This window comes from Oryctolagus cuniculus, chromosome 6 (assembly GCF_964237555.1).
Source record: "Oryctolagus cuniculus chromosome 6, mOryCun1.1, whole genome shotgun sequence".
Lineage (NCBI taxonomy): Eukaryota > Metazoa > Chordata > Mammalia > Lagomorpha > Leporidae > Oryctolagus > Oryctolagus cuniculus.
In genome coordinates, this window is record NC_091437.1 from 120122560 (window position 1) to 120140735 (window position 18176).

Below are 18176 nucleotides of genomic sequence, written 5' to 3' on the forward strand. Positions count from 1 at the left end.
GGGTGCCAGCACTGCAGGTGGAAGCCTCACCTGCTATGCCCCAGCGCTGGCTCTTGCACTGTTTTTGTGGCTCTGTTTTGAGTTCTTATTTCTGTAGGAGCAAGAACTTGGAATACAAACTGAGATAGATCTTCCTGTAACAAAGTTCTCAACTGAATCACTTTTGGACCATGTGTCCACCAGCCTTGTGCATTACCACCTGGAAGCAGTGGTCTTAGCGAATTGACCTACTGGAAACTCAGCTGTAAAGCCTGCTGCAAGGCAACATCTTGAGTAGTTAAGAGTTTTACTTTTTGGGGGGTGCAGCACAAATAGAAGGAATCTTTAAAAAAGCACATATTTTGCATTAGATGTCTTATTTCTTTCACAGCAAGTTAAATTGGGTCTGGGCTCAGACACTCCACCTTTTTTTGTTTGTTTGTTTGTTTCACTTTCATCTTCTTTAGAAGTGTTAGGGTTCCCACTAGGCAACACAATTAGTAGTCTACTAATTTCTGTGAAATCATTGAATAACTATCTTTAACTTCTTTCATAGTTCCTTCTTTTTTTAAAAAAAAATTACTTATTTGAAGTGTAGAGTTACACACAGAGAGAGTTCTTCCATGCACTGATTCACTCCCTGAATGGCCACAAATAATCTGGGAGCCAGAAGCTTCTTCTGGGTCTCCCACATGGGTGCAGGCAACCAAGCACTTGGGCCATATTCGCTGCTTTCCCAGGCCATTATAATGCAGGAAGCTGGACCAGAAGTGGTGCAGCCCAGAATTGAGTGGACACCTATATGGGATTTGGAAAAGCTATTTTTTCTTTATTTCATTGACTACTATATAGAGCAAGCAAGTTTACTATTAAATCCATTTGCCACCTTCAGGCAATCTGAATGATCTGTATAGGCTATCAGGTTAATAAACTTGGATAACAGTCCTAACAGTCGCCCTCAAGGGCCACCTTATTGGCCTCCCAAGAGGTACAGCTTGCAGCTAATTTGATAAGCAAGACCCAAGTATCCGCTGCCCATATCCGGTGGTTTTCAAGGTCTGCTGATTCTGTTTCCTCTGGGCTTTGCCCTTTTCTGCTCGTTTCTACCTCGTGGTGCGCTGCTTTTTTTGAAGGCAAAATAAGGAATCAAATACATAAAATAGAGCTCCTGGAACTGTTTCTGCATAACACTGCAAAAAAAAAAAAAAAAAAAAAAAAAAAAAACAAACCACCACAGGATAGCTTCTCCTCAAATTTGCTAACTTAATAAACTACTTTTTTGGAGAATTTTGCTACCTGCTAAGGGATATCCCTAATTACCCCCATGACTTCATTGAGTTCTTAGGCTTGTTTCTTATATTTTAAAACGGGTATTTTATGGGTTTCTAAATTTACCTTATGTATTGTTGGGAAAATTCCAGATAGAATCAAAGTGAAGCCGTAAACAGTGTAACAAGTTTAAACCTACGTTCTGTTGCTATGGGATGTGTACGTGCACCCCCTGCGCCACACACCACAGTGCTATGGTGTCCCCCTCCCCTTCTCCAAGATCATAAAATGCAAATGTGCCTGTGGAACCAATTCCAAGCGCAAACTTCTTTCCGGTAATGGTCAAGCGGTGTACTAAACCAAAGCGCCACTGAGCCCTGAAACCCCGGCGAGATCGCAGGCGCCGGCTGCACGTCGCAGCCCGGGACCCACTTCTGGCCGGGACGAGCTTGGCGACCTGCACTGCGCTGGACCAGTTTCCTCTTGGTCAAACGGGGCGGGAATGGCGGCTGGATGTGGGAGATGTAGCTGAGGAGGGCCGGTCTCCGACTCCTAGAGAGTCGCGGAAAGCACGCCTGGGCCTCGACTTTTTGCGAAGGGATGGGCGACGGGAGGCGCCGCAGTGAGAACCAGCAGCCTAGTTTTCCCAGGAAGGAGCCGGCGAGGAACAGCAGCCGTGGGCGGCGCCCCCAGCGCCGAGCCTCCTTCCTGCCCGCGCAGGCCCAGGCGCCGCAGCGAAACGCTCCGGCCGCCCTCCGCTCCCAGCACTGTGGTTCCCGGGCCGCCCGGGGGACGCGGTTGGCAGCGACACCGGAGGGGGGCGGGTCAGGAAGTGGGGGCGCGGCGGCCGGGAGCGGGCCCGGGGCGGCCGAGGGCTTCGGCGACGCGGAGGGAGGGAGCCGCCGGGCCGCGCGGGAGCCGCAGGAGTCCCTCGGCGCCCGCAGAGACGATGGCGGAGGAAGAAGGTGACGGCCCTGGGGTCCAGCGCGCCAACTGCCGCCGGTGGTCTCGGGGAAGAGGGGCGGGGGCGCGAGGGGCCCGGAGGCCTGGACGGCTGGCCGCCACGGCGCGCGCGGAGGGCGGGAAGGAGCCCGGGCTTCGGGTGAATGTGCAGAGAAATTGGGAAGGAGCGGGGCGAGTGGCCCGAAGTTTTGTCTGCCGAAGTGGGAAGCAAAGGTGGAGCTTAAAGTTGGGAATCGGTTGGAAGAGAGAAAGCCGTTAGGGGAGTGGTTGAGAGAGAGGGCTGTGAGCGGACCCCTCTGGGGGGTGCGGACACTGTTTGGATTAGAAGATGTAGATTTCGGGAGTGTGTAGCCGGTTTGAATGGGACAGCTGATTAGCCGGGGATCCCCCCCGTCCTGAGCGCCATCTGTAGAGGTGCGTGGACGCGGACGAAGCTCAAGTGTGCGAGGGCACGCGCGCCACGAGTGTAAATCGAGACAGGTATTTGGGGTTAACGCGGTAAGTGAATTGGAAGGGCATGAACACGCAGACGGTGAAGAAGGCCACGGTCACTTAGGACGAGTGGGAAATGGCAACCGGCAGAGACGTGTAGGTGGTCTCGGCTGGGGGATGGCGAGGCCCGGAGGGGGGTCCAGTGGATGGGAGTGGGGAAGGGTCTGCACGCCGCCTCAGAGCCGGCGCTGAGAAGACGAATTCGTCCAGCAGGATGTCTGTCCAAAGTGAGAGAGAGGTGTGGGAGCAGAATGGGAAGTTGGAAGAAACTTACCAGCTAAGGCTAGATCGAACAAGGAAATATTCATGGCATTAACAACTTCATGGTCCCTCCACTTGGTTTCAAGAATAGGAATGTGTGCGTCCTTTGAGCAGTTAGGGATTGCATTTCTGGTGGAAGACGTGGCTTTTTACTTGCTTGAATTTTGAGTTATGATAGGAGAGTTGATTTAGGTGTAAACCTTTTCGAACCAAAAATGCAAAGAATTCAACGGAAAGAAAGCTTTTTAAAAAAACTAAGAAGTGTTTACTGCTCTGTGACTTGCTACCCTGCCCTTAGGCTCATGTTTCCTTTTCATTTCCTTCCTCTTCCTGGAGTTTTCAGAGATTTAGCGCTGCTCTAAATTTATGACACTCTGCCTAAAAACAGCTTCAAAACCAATGCTATTTGTAGGTGGTAATGAAGAATGTAATTCCATTTGTTTGCCTGGTTTTGTCTGTGGTGGCAGTATATTTCATTTGGAACATTACGTGGTATGGTTTCCTTCTCTGACTATTGCAAATCAATTGGGATAGGTTGATAAACTAGATAGTATGTTCCCATGAGTACATTCATGCTTAAGTTAAAACATGAAAAAAATTAATTCTTCAATACTTAAAAGCTTTGTACATCATACAAAGTGATACCTAATTAAATAGATATGAAACCAATGAAAAACTGTAATTTTATAAAATCCACTTGTAGTATAGAATGATAAATGATTTTTGGTTATAGAATTATCAGTAATCCAAAAGCAATAAATACATTTTATATAGAATAGTTAATGGATTACAGTATTATTGAAACATAGTTTTGGGGGGGCCGGTGCTGTGACGTAGCGAGTAAGGCAGCCGCCTGCAGTGCCGGCATCCCATTTGGGCGCTGGTTCAAGTCCTGGCTGCTCCACTTCCAATGCAGCTCTCTGCTAAGGCCTGGGAAAGCAGTAGAAGATGACCCAAGTCCTTGGGCCCCTGCACTCACGTGGGAGACCCAGAAGTTCCTGGCTCCTGGTTTCGGATCAGCACAGCTCCAGCCGTTGCAACCATCTGGGGAATGAACCAGCAGATGGAAGACTCTGTCTGTCTCTGTCTCTGTTTCTTTGCCTCTGTCTCTCTGTAACTCTGCCTTTCAAATAAAATGAAAAAAAAAAAAAGAAACATAGTTTCATTCAGCTTATTTTTCTTTAGAGATTTATTTATTTGAAAGAATTACACAGAGACTGGGCTAGACAGGTAGAGGGAGTGAGCTTCCATCCCCTGGTACGCTGGCTGTAATAGCTGGGGTTGGGCCAGGCTGAAGCCAGAAGCTTCGTCTGAGTTACACATGTAGGTACAGGGGCTGAAGCACTTGGGCTGTCCTCTGCTGCTTTCCCAGGCACATTAGCAGGGAGCTGGATTGGAAGTGGAACATCCACAGCTCAAACTGGCACACCAATATGGGCTGATGCAGGTGGTGGCAGTGCCACAATGTCAGCTCCTCATTCAACAAATTTTTAACTACATAAATATTTGGGTCCCTGCACTGACAGGTGCTGGGATATAAATAGTCAACAATGAGTAATTAAATTCTCATTTTAAAAAGAGATATTATTTGAAAGCATAGTGACAAAATGAGGAAGAGACAGAGAGAGAGAGATCTTGCATCTGTAGGTTCACTCTCTAAATGGCTGCAACAGCCAGGGCTGGGCTAGATTGAACCCAGACACCAGAAACTTGATCCAGATCTCCCACAATGGTTGCAGAAACCCAAGTACTTGTGCCATCCTCTGCTGGCTCCCAGACCCATTAGTAGCAGGAAGCTGGATCGTAAGTGCAGGTTACCTGGGATTCAAACCCACACTCGGGTATGAGTTGTGTGCATATAAAGCAGCAGCTTAACCCACTGTGCAATGACACCTGCCCCTAAATTTTATTTATTTATTTATTTTCATCTACTTGAAAGTTGGATTTGCAAGGATAGATAAATAGGCATCTTCCATCTTCTTGCTTACTCCCCAAATGCCTACAATAGCCAAGGCTGGGCTAAGCCAGAGCCAGGAACCCAGAACTCCATTCAGGTTTTCCACATGGAACCATCATCTGCTGCCTCCCAGGATGCATTAGCAAGAAGCTAAATTGGAAGTGGAGGAGCCAGGACATGAACTGGTTACTCCATTGTAAGATGCAGGTATTGCAGGCTGTAATTTGACTTGCTATACAGTAGTGCCCATCCCTATAATAATGCTATTAATGATAATATTTATAGCAAACCTGTTTATGTGTCAGACATTATTCTAGGTACTTCCTATTTATTTGGCATCCTATACATTTTTAATATAGCTCATGCAGGGGCTGGTGCTGTGGTGTAGTGGATATAGTTGTTGCCTACAGTGCCAGCATCCCCTGTGGCCGCTAGTTTGAGTCCTGGCTGATCCACTCCTGATCCAGCTCTCTGCTATGGCCTAAAAAAGCAGTAGAATATGGCCCAAGTCCTTGGGCTTCTACACTTACATAGGAGACCCCAAGGAAGCTCTTGGCTTCAGATCAGCTCAGCTCTGGCCATTGCGGCCATTTGGGAAGTGAACCAGTGGATGGAAGACCTCTGTCTGTCTCTGCCTCTCTGTAACTCTCTCTTTCAAATAAATAAATAAATAAATAAACCTTTTAAAAAAGAAAAAAAAAACAGCTCATGTAGGGGCTGGCACTGTGGTGTGTCTGATAAAGCCTCCACCTGCCACGCCAGAATCTCATATGGCTGCTGCGTACTCCAGTTTTGATCCAGCTCCCTGCCAGTGTGCCTAGGAAAGCAGTGAAAGATGGCCCAAGTACTTAGGTCCCTGCCTTCCATGTGGGAGACCTGGATGAAGCTTCTGATTCCTGGCTTCAGGCCATTGTGGCCATCCTGGGGAGTGGCTAGAAGATCTCTTTCCCTCTCTCTCTCTCTCTGTGTCTCTTTGTCTGACTCTGGAACTCTGACTTTGAACTAAATAAATAAATCTTTAAAAAATAGCTCATGTTATCTTGTATTTACTATGTCGAAGTTAGACAAAATAGTCCATAGTTTACTTATAATCACCTGTTCTCTATATCCCTTTTTGTTTGTTCACATTCACTTGGATCCAGCTCTTTCTTTGGGTAAATACTCTGTGGGAATCTGATCTTTCAAAAATTGTGACTTCCTTGATGTAGTAGTGTTTATACTTATGGTCCTGAAAGGTACATTAGAGCAAAGAAGTGACAACTTGAACAGTGTTTGTAAGTCCATTGGTAACTCTCCTATTTTATATGAAGATCACCATACCAGAGACTGAATTTGCAGGTTTTTCTTTACAGTACTAAGAATAGAAGATGATTGGGCGGTGCCGCGGCTCACTAGGCTAATCCTCCACCTAGTCCCGGTCGGGGCGCCAGATTCTGTCCCGGTTGCCCCTCTTCCAGGCCAGCTCTCTGCTGTGGCCCAGGAGTGCAGTGGAGGATGGCCCAGGTCCTTGGGAGACCAGGAGAAGTACCTGGCTCCTGCCATAGGATCAGCGCGGTTCCCCGGCAGCAGCGCGGCGGCCATTGGAGGGTGAACCAACAGCAAAGGAAGACCTTTCTGTCTGTCTCTCTCACTGTCTACTCTGCCTGTCAAAAAAAAAAAAAAGAAGAAGAAGATGATAAAAAGAAAACTTTCATTCCTTCCCAGAGCTTTCTTGTTGGAACTGCATCTGTTTTGTCCATTATTTTGCCCTTTGCTGTTTTTCAGCTAGAGATGACTTCTCTCTCAATTATGAAGTTATAAGATCATTATTAAGGAAATGAGATGAAACTTGCATACAGTTTTGTTTCTTGGTGACAGGAAAAAATTGGTTTTAGGGGGTAGCATTGTGGCGTAGTAGGGAAGCCACTGCCTGAAATGCCGGCATCCCATACAGGTGCCAGTTTTTTTTTTGTTTGTTTGTTTGTTTTTTTGACAGAGTTAGAGAAAGAGACAGAGAGAAAGGTCTTCCTTCCATTGGTTCACCCCCAAAATGGCCACCACGGCCGGCGCTGCGCCAATCCGAAGCCAGGAGCCAGGTGCTTCCTCCTGGTCTCCCATGGGGTGCAGGGCCCAAGCACTTGGGCCATCCTCCACTGCCTACCCGGGCCACAGCAGAGAGCTGGACTGGAAGAGGAGCAACTGGGACAGAATCCGGTGCCCCAGCTGGGACTAGAACCCGGTGTGCTGGCACTGCAGGCGGAGGGTTAGCCAAGTGAGCCATGGTGCTGGCCAGGTGCCAGTTCTTAGTACCGGCTGCTGCATTTCCGATCCAGCTCACTACTGACGCACCTGGGAAGGCAGACAGAAGATGTTCCAAGGCCCCTGCACTTGCTTGGGAGACCCAGAGGAAGTTCCTGGCTCCTGGCTTCAGATTGGCCCAGCTCTGGCCATTGTGGCCATCTGGGGAGTGAACCAGTGGATGGAAGACCTCTCTCTGTCACTACCTCTCTGTAACTGTATTTCAAATAAATAAAACAAATCTTTTTTTTTAAACAATACTTTAAAGTCTCTGTAAAATGATTTATTTGATAAAGTTTTTTAAAAGGTAAATATCTTTTTGTAAGAACAATGATTATATGGATGCCCCTTCCCAATTTATCTGTCTATTATATATTTGTTTTTAGACTGTCTAGTGAAAAAGACCCTCCTATTCAGCCTGTTAGTCATCTACATTACATTTAACTGTCAGTAGATGTGTTAACTTCTGAAATTATCCAATTAAGTTTTTTTAAAGTCCAGTACTGTGGCCAGCGCTGTGACATAGCAGGTAAAGCCTCTGCCTGCAGTGTCAGCATCCCATATAGGCACTGGTTCGAGTCTCGGCTGCTCCACTTCTGATCCAGCTCTCTGCTGGAAAGCAGTAGAAGATGGCCCAGATCCTTGGGCCTCTGCACCCATGTAGGAGACCCGGAAGACACTCCTGGCCCTTGTCCTCAGATCGGCGCTGTTCCAGACGTTCGGCCGTCTGGGGAGTGAACTAGCAGATGGAAGACTCTCTTTCTCTGTCTCTCTCTCTCTGTGTCTGTTTAGTGACTTGTGGCAACATTTTATCTTAAATCAATGTGATTCTTTCTTGTTTTGGGAGACGGTGGAGGTATCCTCATTAGTTTGTTCTTTCTTCAGGCTTGTGTCTTTAGTTGCGTGGCTGCACAGGCCTGCCATATGATTTAAGCCGTCTCTTTTCATTCAATGTTTCTCTTCCTGAGAGACTTACTAAAGCAACTTAGTGGCAAAAGGTAATGTTGTACTTATACTTCTGTACAGAAATGACAATGAGCTGAATATATGGTTTTACAAAGTAGACATCCACTTGAGAAATGTTTGGATGTATTGTTAAAGTGCAATGTGCAAAATTTAAAATAAAGAATATTTATTAATATATTAATATTAACAATTATATAATATCAGTCATTATAATTATAAAGATATAATTATGATTATATTGATTTTATAATTACAATATTAATTATTATAATTATAATATTAATAATATTAATTATATAATATTAATAGTTCACTTCCGTCTGGGGAGTGAACTAGCAGATGGAAGACTCTCTTTCTCTGTCTCTCTCTCTCTCTCTCTGTTTCTGTCTCTGCCTCTGCCTCTCTGCCTCTCTGTAACTCTGCCTTTCAAATAAAATTATTAAATCTTAAACAAAAAAGTCCTGGGGCCGGCACTGTGGCATAGCAGGTAAAGCTGCAGCCTGCAGTGCCGGCATCCCATATGGATGCTGGTTCTAGTCATGGCTGCTCCACTTCTGATCCAGCTGTCTGCTATGGCCTGGAAAAGCAGTGGAAGATGGCCCAAGTCCGTGGGCCCCTTCACCCACATGGGAGACCTGGGAGAAGCTCCTGGCTCCTGGCTTCGGATCGGCGCAGCTCGGCCGTTGCTGCCATTTGGGGAGTGAACCAGTGGATGGAAGAACTCTCTCTCTGCCTCTGCCTCTGCTTCTCTTGTAACTCTTTCAAGTAAAATAAATAAATCTTAAAAAAAAAAAAGTCCAATACTATTAATGTGTTTAGTCATGCAAGTATAACTCTTCTGTAAATTTCTTGTGGTTTTCCTCTTGTATTTTTTAAGATAAAATTTATTTTTTATTTTTTATTTTTTTTATTTTTTTGACAGGTAGAGTGGACAGTGAGAGAGAGAGACAGAGAGAAAGGTCTTCCTTTTTGCCGTTGGTTCACCCTCCAATGGCCGCCGCGGCCGGCACGCTGCGGCCGGCGCACCGCGCTGATCCGATGGCAGGAGCCAGGAGCCAGGTGCTTTTCCTGGTCTCCCATGGGGTGCAGGGCCCAAGCACCTGGGCCATCCTCCACTGTACTCCCTGGCCACAGCAGAGAGCTGGCCTGGAAGAGGGGCAACCGGGACAGAATCTGGCGCCCCGACCGGGACTAGAACCCGGTGTGCCGGCGCCGCAAGGCGGAGGATTAGCCTAGTGAGCCGCGGCGCCGGCCAAATTTATTTATTTTTAAAAATATACACTTAACCACCATAGCACCAGCCCCTTAAGATAACATTTAAAATAATAACTTCTAAATAATTTATTTGACTTTATGTCAGCATTCATTCTTTGTTAACCAGATCTCATTTTCCCTTAACTCAAAGTAGAGGAAAATTAAAAGGGCATGATGGAAAAGGAATATGGTGATATTCATTGATTCAGAGTTGTGTGCAAAAATACTCAAAATCCATGGTGTAGCTTTTCTGATAATGTCATTTTCTAGTTATTCACAGCTTTTACTACTTAACACAAATGCAAAATAAATGGTGATATTGAATTGGGTAGAGCTTAGATTGGATCTGTTAAATGTATGTTTTTTTTTCTTACTATGCCTGTGCTTAAAGCTGTCTTGGCAAACATTGAAATTTACCATGAAGCTGCTGAAAAAGACACTTTTTACATTTCCACATGGAGCTAGAGAAGCATCCATCTGATCAGCAGCAGCAGCTGATTCATTTTTCCTTTTTTGACTCCTTTATTCAGACTTACTTCACAGCCTAATGTCGTTTCTAAGAGAAAAGAAAAAGCTTTTTCTCATTCCTATAAGAAAGTTATATTCATTTTTTTCCCAAAGATTTATTTCAAAGAGTTAACAGAGAGAGGTAGAGACAGAGAGGTCTTACATCCGTTGGTTCACTCCCTAAATGGCCACAACAGCCAGAACTGAGCTGATCCAAAGCCAGGAGCCAGGAGATTATTCCAGGTCTCCCATGTGGGTGCAGGGGCCCAAGGACTTGGGTCATGCTTCGCTGCTTTCCCAGGTGCATTAGCAGGGAATTGGATCAGAAGTTGAGCAGATAGAACTCGAACTGATGTCCAAATGGGATGCCAGAACTGTGGGCCAGGGCTTTAACCCACTGCACCAACCCCAAGAGTTTAATTCTTATACCACCTTATAAACTTGACAGGGACACTCTGAGCTCACATCACAGTCTTCTACCTCACAGGAGGATTCTAAGGAAGGAAAACTGGCTATATATAGCAGATTCTTGTTTAATTTGGAGTTTATCTTACTGGTTTGGTGTTAACTTATACAATTCTTTTTTTTTTTTTTTTTTTTTTTTAGACAGGCACAGTGGACAGTGAGAGAGACAGAGAGAAAGGTCTTCCTTTGCCGTTGGTTCACCCTCCAATGGCCGCCACGGCTGGCGCGCTGCGGCCGGCGCACCGCGCTGATCCGAAGGCAGGAGCCGGGTACTTATCCTGGTCTCCCATGGGGTGCAGGGCCCAAGGACTTGGGCCATCCTCCACTGCACTCCCTGGCCACAGCAGAGAGCTGGCCTGGAAGAGGGGCAACCGGGACAGAATCTGGCGCCCCGACCGGGACTAGGACCCGGTGTGCCGGCGCCACAAGGCAGAGGATTAGCCTAGTGAGCCACGGCGCCGGCCTTATTTTTAGTAGAGATAAAATAGTCTAATATTAGGAAAATTTTCTGAGCTCTTCCCACATATATGAAAGGGGTGTTTGTAAGTTAAGCCTCCTATTCTAATGCCTAAATTTGTAATATTGTACAAGTACAGTGCTAATGGTGCCACAGTAGTGTGAGACTGCAGAACTTAGAGAGTTATAAAAAAAGAAAAAAATGTGGGGACCATCTTATGGTGCAACAGGTTGAGGTTATGCAACGCCAGCATCCCATATTGGAGTACTAGTTTGAGTCCCCTGATTCAGTTCCCTGCCTGTGTACCTGGGAAAGTAGCAGAAGATGACCCAAGTGCATGGGCCCCTGCACCCATGTGGGAGATCGGGAAGAAACTCCTGGCTCCTGGCTTCAGCCTGGCCCAGCCCCAGTCATTGCAGCCATTTGGGAAGTGAGCCAGCGGGTGGAAGACCTGTCTGTGTGTCTGTGTGTCTGTCTGTCTCTCTCTCTCTCTCTAACTCTGCCTTTCAAATAGATAAGTAAATTTTGAAAAATTTTGTTAGTCCATGAGTGATGCATTTGATACTCTCAGGTAACTAGAGTATCGAGCTAAATAATATCTTGTTGCTCAGCCATTCTTGAAGAGTTTGGTTATTTTGGCATACTTTGAAAAGAGCCTCATATCAGAAGAGGTTGCTGGTTTATCAGTAGGACTCTCAAACCACAGGTGGTGGGGTAGAGTCTACACTGCCTTTTTTTGTATGAAAGGCAATCATAAGGGATATTAAAATAATTGAAGAGGTCATCTTTGTTACTAGTGAAGTTTTACTATGACTTTTGTTTTGGTATAATAGAAGTTAATCAGCTCAGAGTATAGATTAGAACACTTTGATGCACACATTGGAATAATGTCTCAAATATTTTAAGGACCAACTGTAGACCTGCGCCACAGAAAAAAGCCAAAGTCTTCAGAAAATAAGGATCCTGCCAAAGAAGAGAAAGTCAATGACACTCCAATTCCTGAAAGAGCTCCAAAACGTAAGTTTGATGCGGAATCTTTATGCTACTCTAAAATTGTTGTTAGAAGTATTATTTTAATATTATAATTTAATATTTTAATATCATTATTTAATATATCAGTGTGCTTTAAGATTAAGTACCTGGTCAGCTTTTGTTAGGTTGTGCTATGGATCAGTCCATAAATCTCCTGGCTAAACCTCATGGCTGTTGTAACATACTTTTCTTTCTGATCAGTATTATGTGTTGTGGCCACAGATTGGCTGGTATAGCTTCATGTGTCATGAAAAAATAACTCCTATTTAGGACATGTTTTTCTTGAAACAGAGGAGAAGAACAGGAAAGCAGGCAGAATCATACAATGCCTCTTAAAGTTTCTTCTGAACTGGGACATTGTCACTTTTACTTACATGCTGTTGGCCCAAGCAGGTGATAATGTATCCAGTGAGATAACAGACATCTACCCTGATTAAGGGAAGTATTGGACATCACATAGGAGTGGAGAGAAATGTATATCTTTTTGTAAGCAAGGAGAAATATTTGGAAATAATAATACAGTCTACCACATTCTGTCCTTTTGGCCATCAATATTTACTCCTTCTCTTCAGACAGAATACACTTATTACAGGCATATACCTACATGCCCCAAGGAAGACACTCCGTCTTGTTTCTGCTTGACATCAATCCTTTTTTTTTTTTTTTTTTTAAAGATTTATCTATGTATTTGAAAGTCAAAGTTATAGAGAGATCTTCCAACAAGTGTTTCATTCCTCAAATGGCCACATTGGCTGAGACTGGGCCAAGCCAAAGCTAGGAGCCTGGAACTCCATCTCCATCTTGGGTGCTTGGGCCATGCTTTGCGGCTTTCCCAGGCACATTAGCAAGGAGCTGGATTGGAAGTGCAGCAGCCATGACTCAAACCAACACTCATAGGGGATGCCGGTCTTGCAGGTGGCAGCTTAACCTACTGTGCTGCAACACGAATCCCTAACATCAGTCTTGAAACCTGATGTCTTCTCATCTACATCAGGATCCTCCATGACTCATTCTGATCCAGATACCCATGATCAAAAGTTATCTGCTGTGTGTCAGGGTCCCCAAGACCAACCCCCATGCTTGATAATTAGCTACAACTCACAGTTCTCAGAATGTAGTTGTACTTACAGCCATGATTTATTACAGTGAACAATAAAAAACAAAATCAGTAAAGGAAAAAGGCCTATGGGACAAAGTTCACAGCTCCTCTCTCAGGGGAGTCACACAGGGTGTGTGTGACTTCAGTTTCAAATTGTGACATTGTAAAATGTTTTCTGCCAGGGAAGCTCGTTAATGATCAGTGTTCAGAGTTTCTGTTGGGTGCTGATCCTGTAGCTACTGTCTGCCTAGAATTCAAAAATTCTAGACTCCCAGGAGGAAAGTATAAACCAGGTAGGCACAGTAAACCACCCTTGCCAGTGAGAGAATGGTGGGAATCTTCCTGAAATCCAAGTGTCCAGATGCCAGCCAAGAGCCCACTTTGCAAGTGGGCCTTTCTTAGGAAACACTTGCAGGCCTGAAACTCTCAGTATACATTGTTGGACAGGAACAGGATAACAGAAGAAAAAAAAGCTTCCATTTAGAAAAGGAAGAGTGGGAGACACACACCAGTCCCTGTTCAATAGCAGTTCTCAAATCCTGCTAGGCAGTTGAGATCTCCTTACCTTTGACATAGGGGAATATTTTATAATTGTTCTCCACTTTTTATCCTTGGGAGTTGCTTCCCACCTGGTTCGTTGTTCTCCATGGTTTTTGTAAAGGTCCTTCCATTTCTGTTACACTCAGTAACTATGTCTGAAGAGGACTTTGGAGAATATAACTCTGCCTTTCAAATAAATCTTTTTTTAAAAAATCAAACAGTTCTATGGGATCTTTTAAGACATAATCATCAAAATTCATTGAATTGCATACTTTAAATGGCTGTAGTTTATAGTAGGTTATTCAACAAAGAAAAAGTTCTTAAGGAGTTAGTTAGCCTTGGGGTTCGGAGGGTTAAGCTGTCACTTGGGACACCAACATTTCATATGAGAGTGCTGTTTGAGTCCTTGCTACTCTGCTTCTGATCCAGCCCTCTGCTAATGTGCCTGGGAAGGAAGTAGAAGATGGCCCAAGTACTTTGGGTACTGCCACCCAAGGGGGAGACTATGATAGAGTTTCTGGCGCAGGGTTTCAGCCTGACCTAGGCTGAAATGGCTGTTGTGACTATTCAGGAAGTGAACCAGTGGATGGAAGATCTCTCTTTCTTTCTCTCCCTATCTCCGTCACTCTGACTTTCAAATAAAAAAATTACAAATATTATTTAAAAAAGAAGTAGTTCTGGGGGTGGCATTGTGGTATAATGGGGTAAGCTGCCACCTGCTACATCCCATATGAGCACAAGGTGTTCAAGTCCCAACTTCTTCACTTCTGATTCAGCTCTCTGCTATTGTGCCTGGAAAAGCAGCAGAAGATAGCACAAGAGCTTGTGTCCCTGAATCCATGTAAAGATTTATTTATTTTCTTGAAAGGCAGAGTTACAGAGAGGCAGAGGCAGATAGAGAGAGAAAGAGAGAGGTCTTCCATCTGCTGGTTCACTCCCCAGATGGCTGCATCTGATGGAGCCTTGCTGATCCGAAGCCAGGAGTTACCTCCAGGTCCCCAGCATGGGTGCAGGGACCCAAGGACTTGGGCCATCTTCTACTGCTTTCCCCAGGCCATAGCAGAGAGCTGGATCCAAAATGGAACAGCTGGGACTCGAACTGGTGCCCATATGGGATGCCGGCATTGCAGGCAGCACTTATACCCGCCCGCTATGCTACAGCAGGTAAACCAGCATCCTTACAGGATACTAGCATTGTAGGCAGTGGCTTTACCCACTATGCCACAATGCCAGACCCTCATTCTGCCTTTCAAATAAATTAAATAAATAAATATTTTTTTTGAAAAAAAGTATACAGCAACAGATGATGCCTCATGTACCTGAGTCCTTGCCACCCTCATGGGAAACTTGGAATGAGTCCCAGGCTCCTGGCTTTGGCTTGGCAAGAGCCCCAGCTGTTGTGTGCATTTTGGGAGTGAACCAACAGATGGAAGATTGGTCTCTCTTTCTCTCTGTAGATTTGGCCCCTCTTTAGATTTTGAGTAGTGTGTATATATCTTTTGACTACTTTTTTAAAATTAATATATTTTAATTTTTTACCATAATTTAAAAATATTTATTTGAAAGGTGAGTTACAGAGAGAGACTCATACAGTAAAATCTTCATCCACTGGTCCATTCTCCAAATGGCTGTAACATCCAGAGATGGGCCAGAGTGAAGCCAGGAGCTTCAGCTGGGTTTCCCACATGGGTGCAGGGATCCTAGGATGTGAGTCACCTTCTGCTTTCCCAGGTACATTATCAGGGAGCTGGATCAGAAGTGGAGCAGCTGAGACGTGAAATGGTGCCCATATAGGATGCAGGCAATGGCTTAACCCACTGCTCCATAATACCAGCCCCAATTTTTTTTATCATCTTAACCATTTTTAACAGTACAGTTATGTTGTATTATTGTGAGACAAATCTTCTGAACTTTTTAATCTTGTAAATTATACACTAGATTCATAAAATTGAGTAAATAAAAGAGTTATCATATTCTCCCCTACAATTTCCCTGGTTAATAACCTTTTACATTAGAGTGTTACATTGGTTAAAATTATTGAACTAATAGTGATAAATTGTTATTAACCCAGGTCTATTCTTTATTCAGATTTCCTTAGTTTTAACCCAATATTCTTTTTTTTTTTTTTTTTTTGATTTATTTGAAAGAGTTAGAGAGAGAGGTAGAGACAGAGAGAGAAGTCTTCCATCTGCTGGTTCACTCCCCAGATGGCCACAATGGCTGGAGCTGAGCTGATCTGAAGTCAGGAAACAGGACTTCCAGGTCTCCCATGTGGGTGCAGGGGCCCAAGGACTTGGGCCATCTTCTGCTGCTTTTCCACACCATAGCAGAGAGCTGGATCGAAAGAGGAGCAGCTGGGATTAGAACCGGGGCCTATATGGGATACCAGTGCTTCAGGCCAGGGCTTTAACCTGCTGGGCCACAGCACCGTGCCCTAACCGAATATTCTTTTTCTGTTCCAGAATCCCATCTGGGATGCCATATTGCTTTTAGTTGTCATGTCTCCTTGGGCTCCTCTTGGCTATGCTCATTTTTGAGGCCTTCCTTGTTTTAATTGATTTTGATTAATTTGAAATACTTGTTTTGTAGGATGCTCTCTATTGGAATTTGTCTGATGTTTTTCCTCATGATTAGACTGAGGTTTAGGTTTTTGGGAGGAAGACCAGAGAATTAGTATGCCATTTTTATAGCATCCTTTTAAGAGTACATATTACCTTTTGATAATCTTTAATATGCTTTTTCAGATGTGTTATTTCAACGCTTTGCAAAGATTTTCATTGGCTGTCTTGCAGCAATTACTAGTGGCATGATGTATGCTCTCTACTTATCAGCATACCATGAAAGGAAATTCTGGTTTTCCAACAGGCAGGTAAGAAAACATTTTTTAGCATATGAAAATTGTTTTAGTATTTAATAATTTGAGTAGTATTTTTCAGGGAAGTCAAAATATATATATGATAAGTATATAGCAAATACTTTCTTATTTATACCTATTAGAAACAATACTGTTTTCTCTTTTGAGAATATAGTGGCATTTTAACCTTGAAATATAATAGGCTAATTAAAAATTAAAATAAAAAGTAAAATAAATAAGTAAATACATAAAAAATATTTAATACGCCATTTCATAGACTAGAAGCCATGAGGGTATTCTGTTTGCTTATCAGTCATAGTCTTTTGATGACAGTGAAATGTTATATATAATTTAGTCAGCCTTTTAATAGTTTTGGTAGCTCACATTTTAGAAAAAAACTTTAAAGTTTCAGCATTAAAATATTTTAGTTTCTTAAAAATATTTTTAAAAGATTTATTTATTTGGGGCCGGTGCTGTGGCGCAGCGGGTTAATGCCCTGGCCTGAAGCGCTGGCATCCCGCATGGGCACCAGTTCTAGTCCCGGCTGCACCTCTTCTGATCCAGCTCTCTGCTATGGCCTGGGAAAGCAGTGGAAGATGGCCCAAGTCCTTGGGCCCCTGCACCTGCATGGGAGACCCAGAGGAAGCTCCAGGCTCCTGGCTTCAGATCGGTGCAACTCCGGCTGTTGCGGCCAATTGGGGAGCGAACCATATCGGATGGAAGACCTCTTTCTCTCTCTCTGCCTCTCCTCTCTCTGTGTAACTCTGATTTTCAAATAAATAAATAAAATCTTTCTAAAAAAATATTTTTTTTTTTTTACAGGCAGAGTGGGCAGTGAGAGAGAGAGACAGAGAGAAAGGTCTTCCTTTTGCCTTTGGTTCACCCTCCAATGGCCGCCGCCACTGGCGTGCTGTGGCCGGCGCACTGCGCTGATCTGAAGGCAGGAGCCAGGTGCTTCTCCTGGTCTCCCATGGGGTGCAGGGCCCAAGCACTTGGGCCATCCTCCACTGCACTCCCTGGCCACAGCAGAGAGCTGGCCTAGAAGAGGGGCAACCGGGACAGAATCTGGCGCCCCGACCGGGACTAGAACCTGGTGTGCTGGCGCTGCAGGCGGAGGATTAGTCTATTGAGCCGTGGCGCCGGCCAGATTTATTTATTTTGAAAGTCAGAATTACAAAGAGAGAGACTCAGAGATCTTTAAGCCACAGATTCACGCCCTGGATGGCTGTAACAGCCAACACTGAGCCAGTCCAAAGCCAGGAGACTGGAGCTTCATTGGGGGTTTCCCTCGGGGGTGGCAGGAGCCCAGTGCCTTGGGCCATCTTCCCCTCTTTTTCCCAGGCCAATGTCAGCTGGATTGGAATAGCCACTTCCAGTGTCCATATGGGATGCTTGCATCACAGGTGGTAGCTTTATTCACTATGCCACAATACTGGCCCTAATATTGTAGTTTTTTAGATTGTATGATTAGAATCTTTTTTTTGGAGCAGCATTTGAAATGATTAACAGATGTAATAAGTATTTTTTAAAATATCACATTTTTAAAATAACTTTTAAAAAAACTTGCCTATTGGAGAGGCAGAGAGTCAGAGAGAGTTCTCGTCCTGCCTGTAACCACTTGAGCTGGGTCAGAACTAAAGCCAGGAGCTGGGAATTCATTCCATGTCTCCCACAAAGGCAGCAGGAACTCAATAGCTTGAAGAAACACCACTGCCTCCCATGTTCTGCAGTAGTAGGAAGCTGGAGTCAGAGCCAGAACTAGGAATTTAATGCAAGCACTCTGATGAGGAGCATAGCTAAGCTG

At 44.6% G+C, this 18176-nt stretch overlaps 1 protein-coding gene across 11 annotated transcripts in view; it reads left to right on the forward strand.

The window, feature by feature from the left end:
- The first annotated feature begins 1460 nt into the window (after positions 1-1460).
- Positions 1461-18176, forward strand: part of DPY19L4 (dpy-19 like 4) — a 66549-nt gene continuing 49833 nt past the window's right edge. For 2 of the 11 annotated variants that reach the window (XM_070075319.1, XM_070075320.1), the window contains exons 1-3: positions 2077-2213; positions 11754-11864; positions 16263-16387. Coding sequence is in view for 9 of the 11 variants with exons in the window: in XM_051843913.2 (XP_051699873.1) it covers positions 2355-2424; positions 11754-11864; positions 16263-16387 (306 nt within the window). In the remaining 2 variants the exon portion in view is untranslated. The other 9 variants (XM_070075318.1, XM_002710695.5, XM_051843913.2 and 6 more) reach the window with 9 other exon arrangements.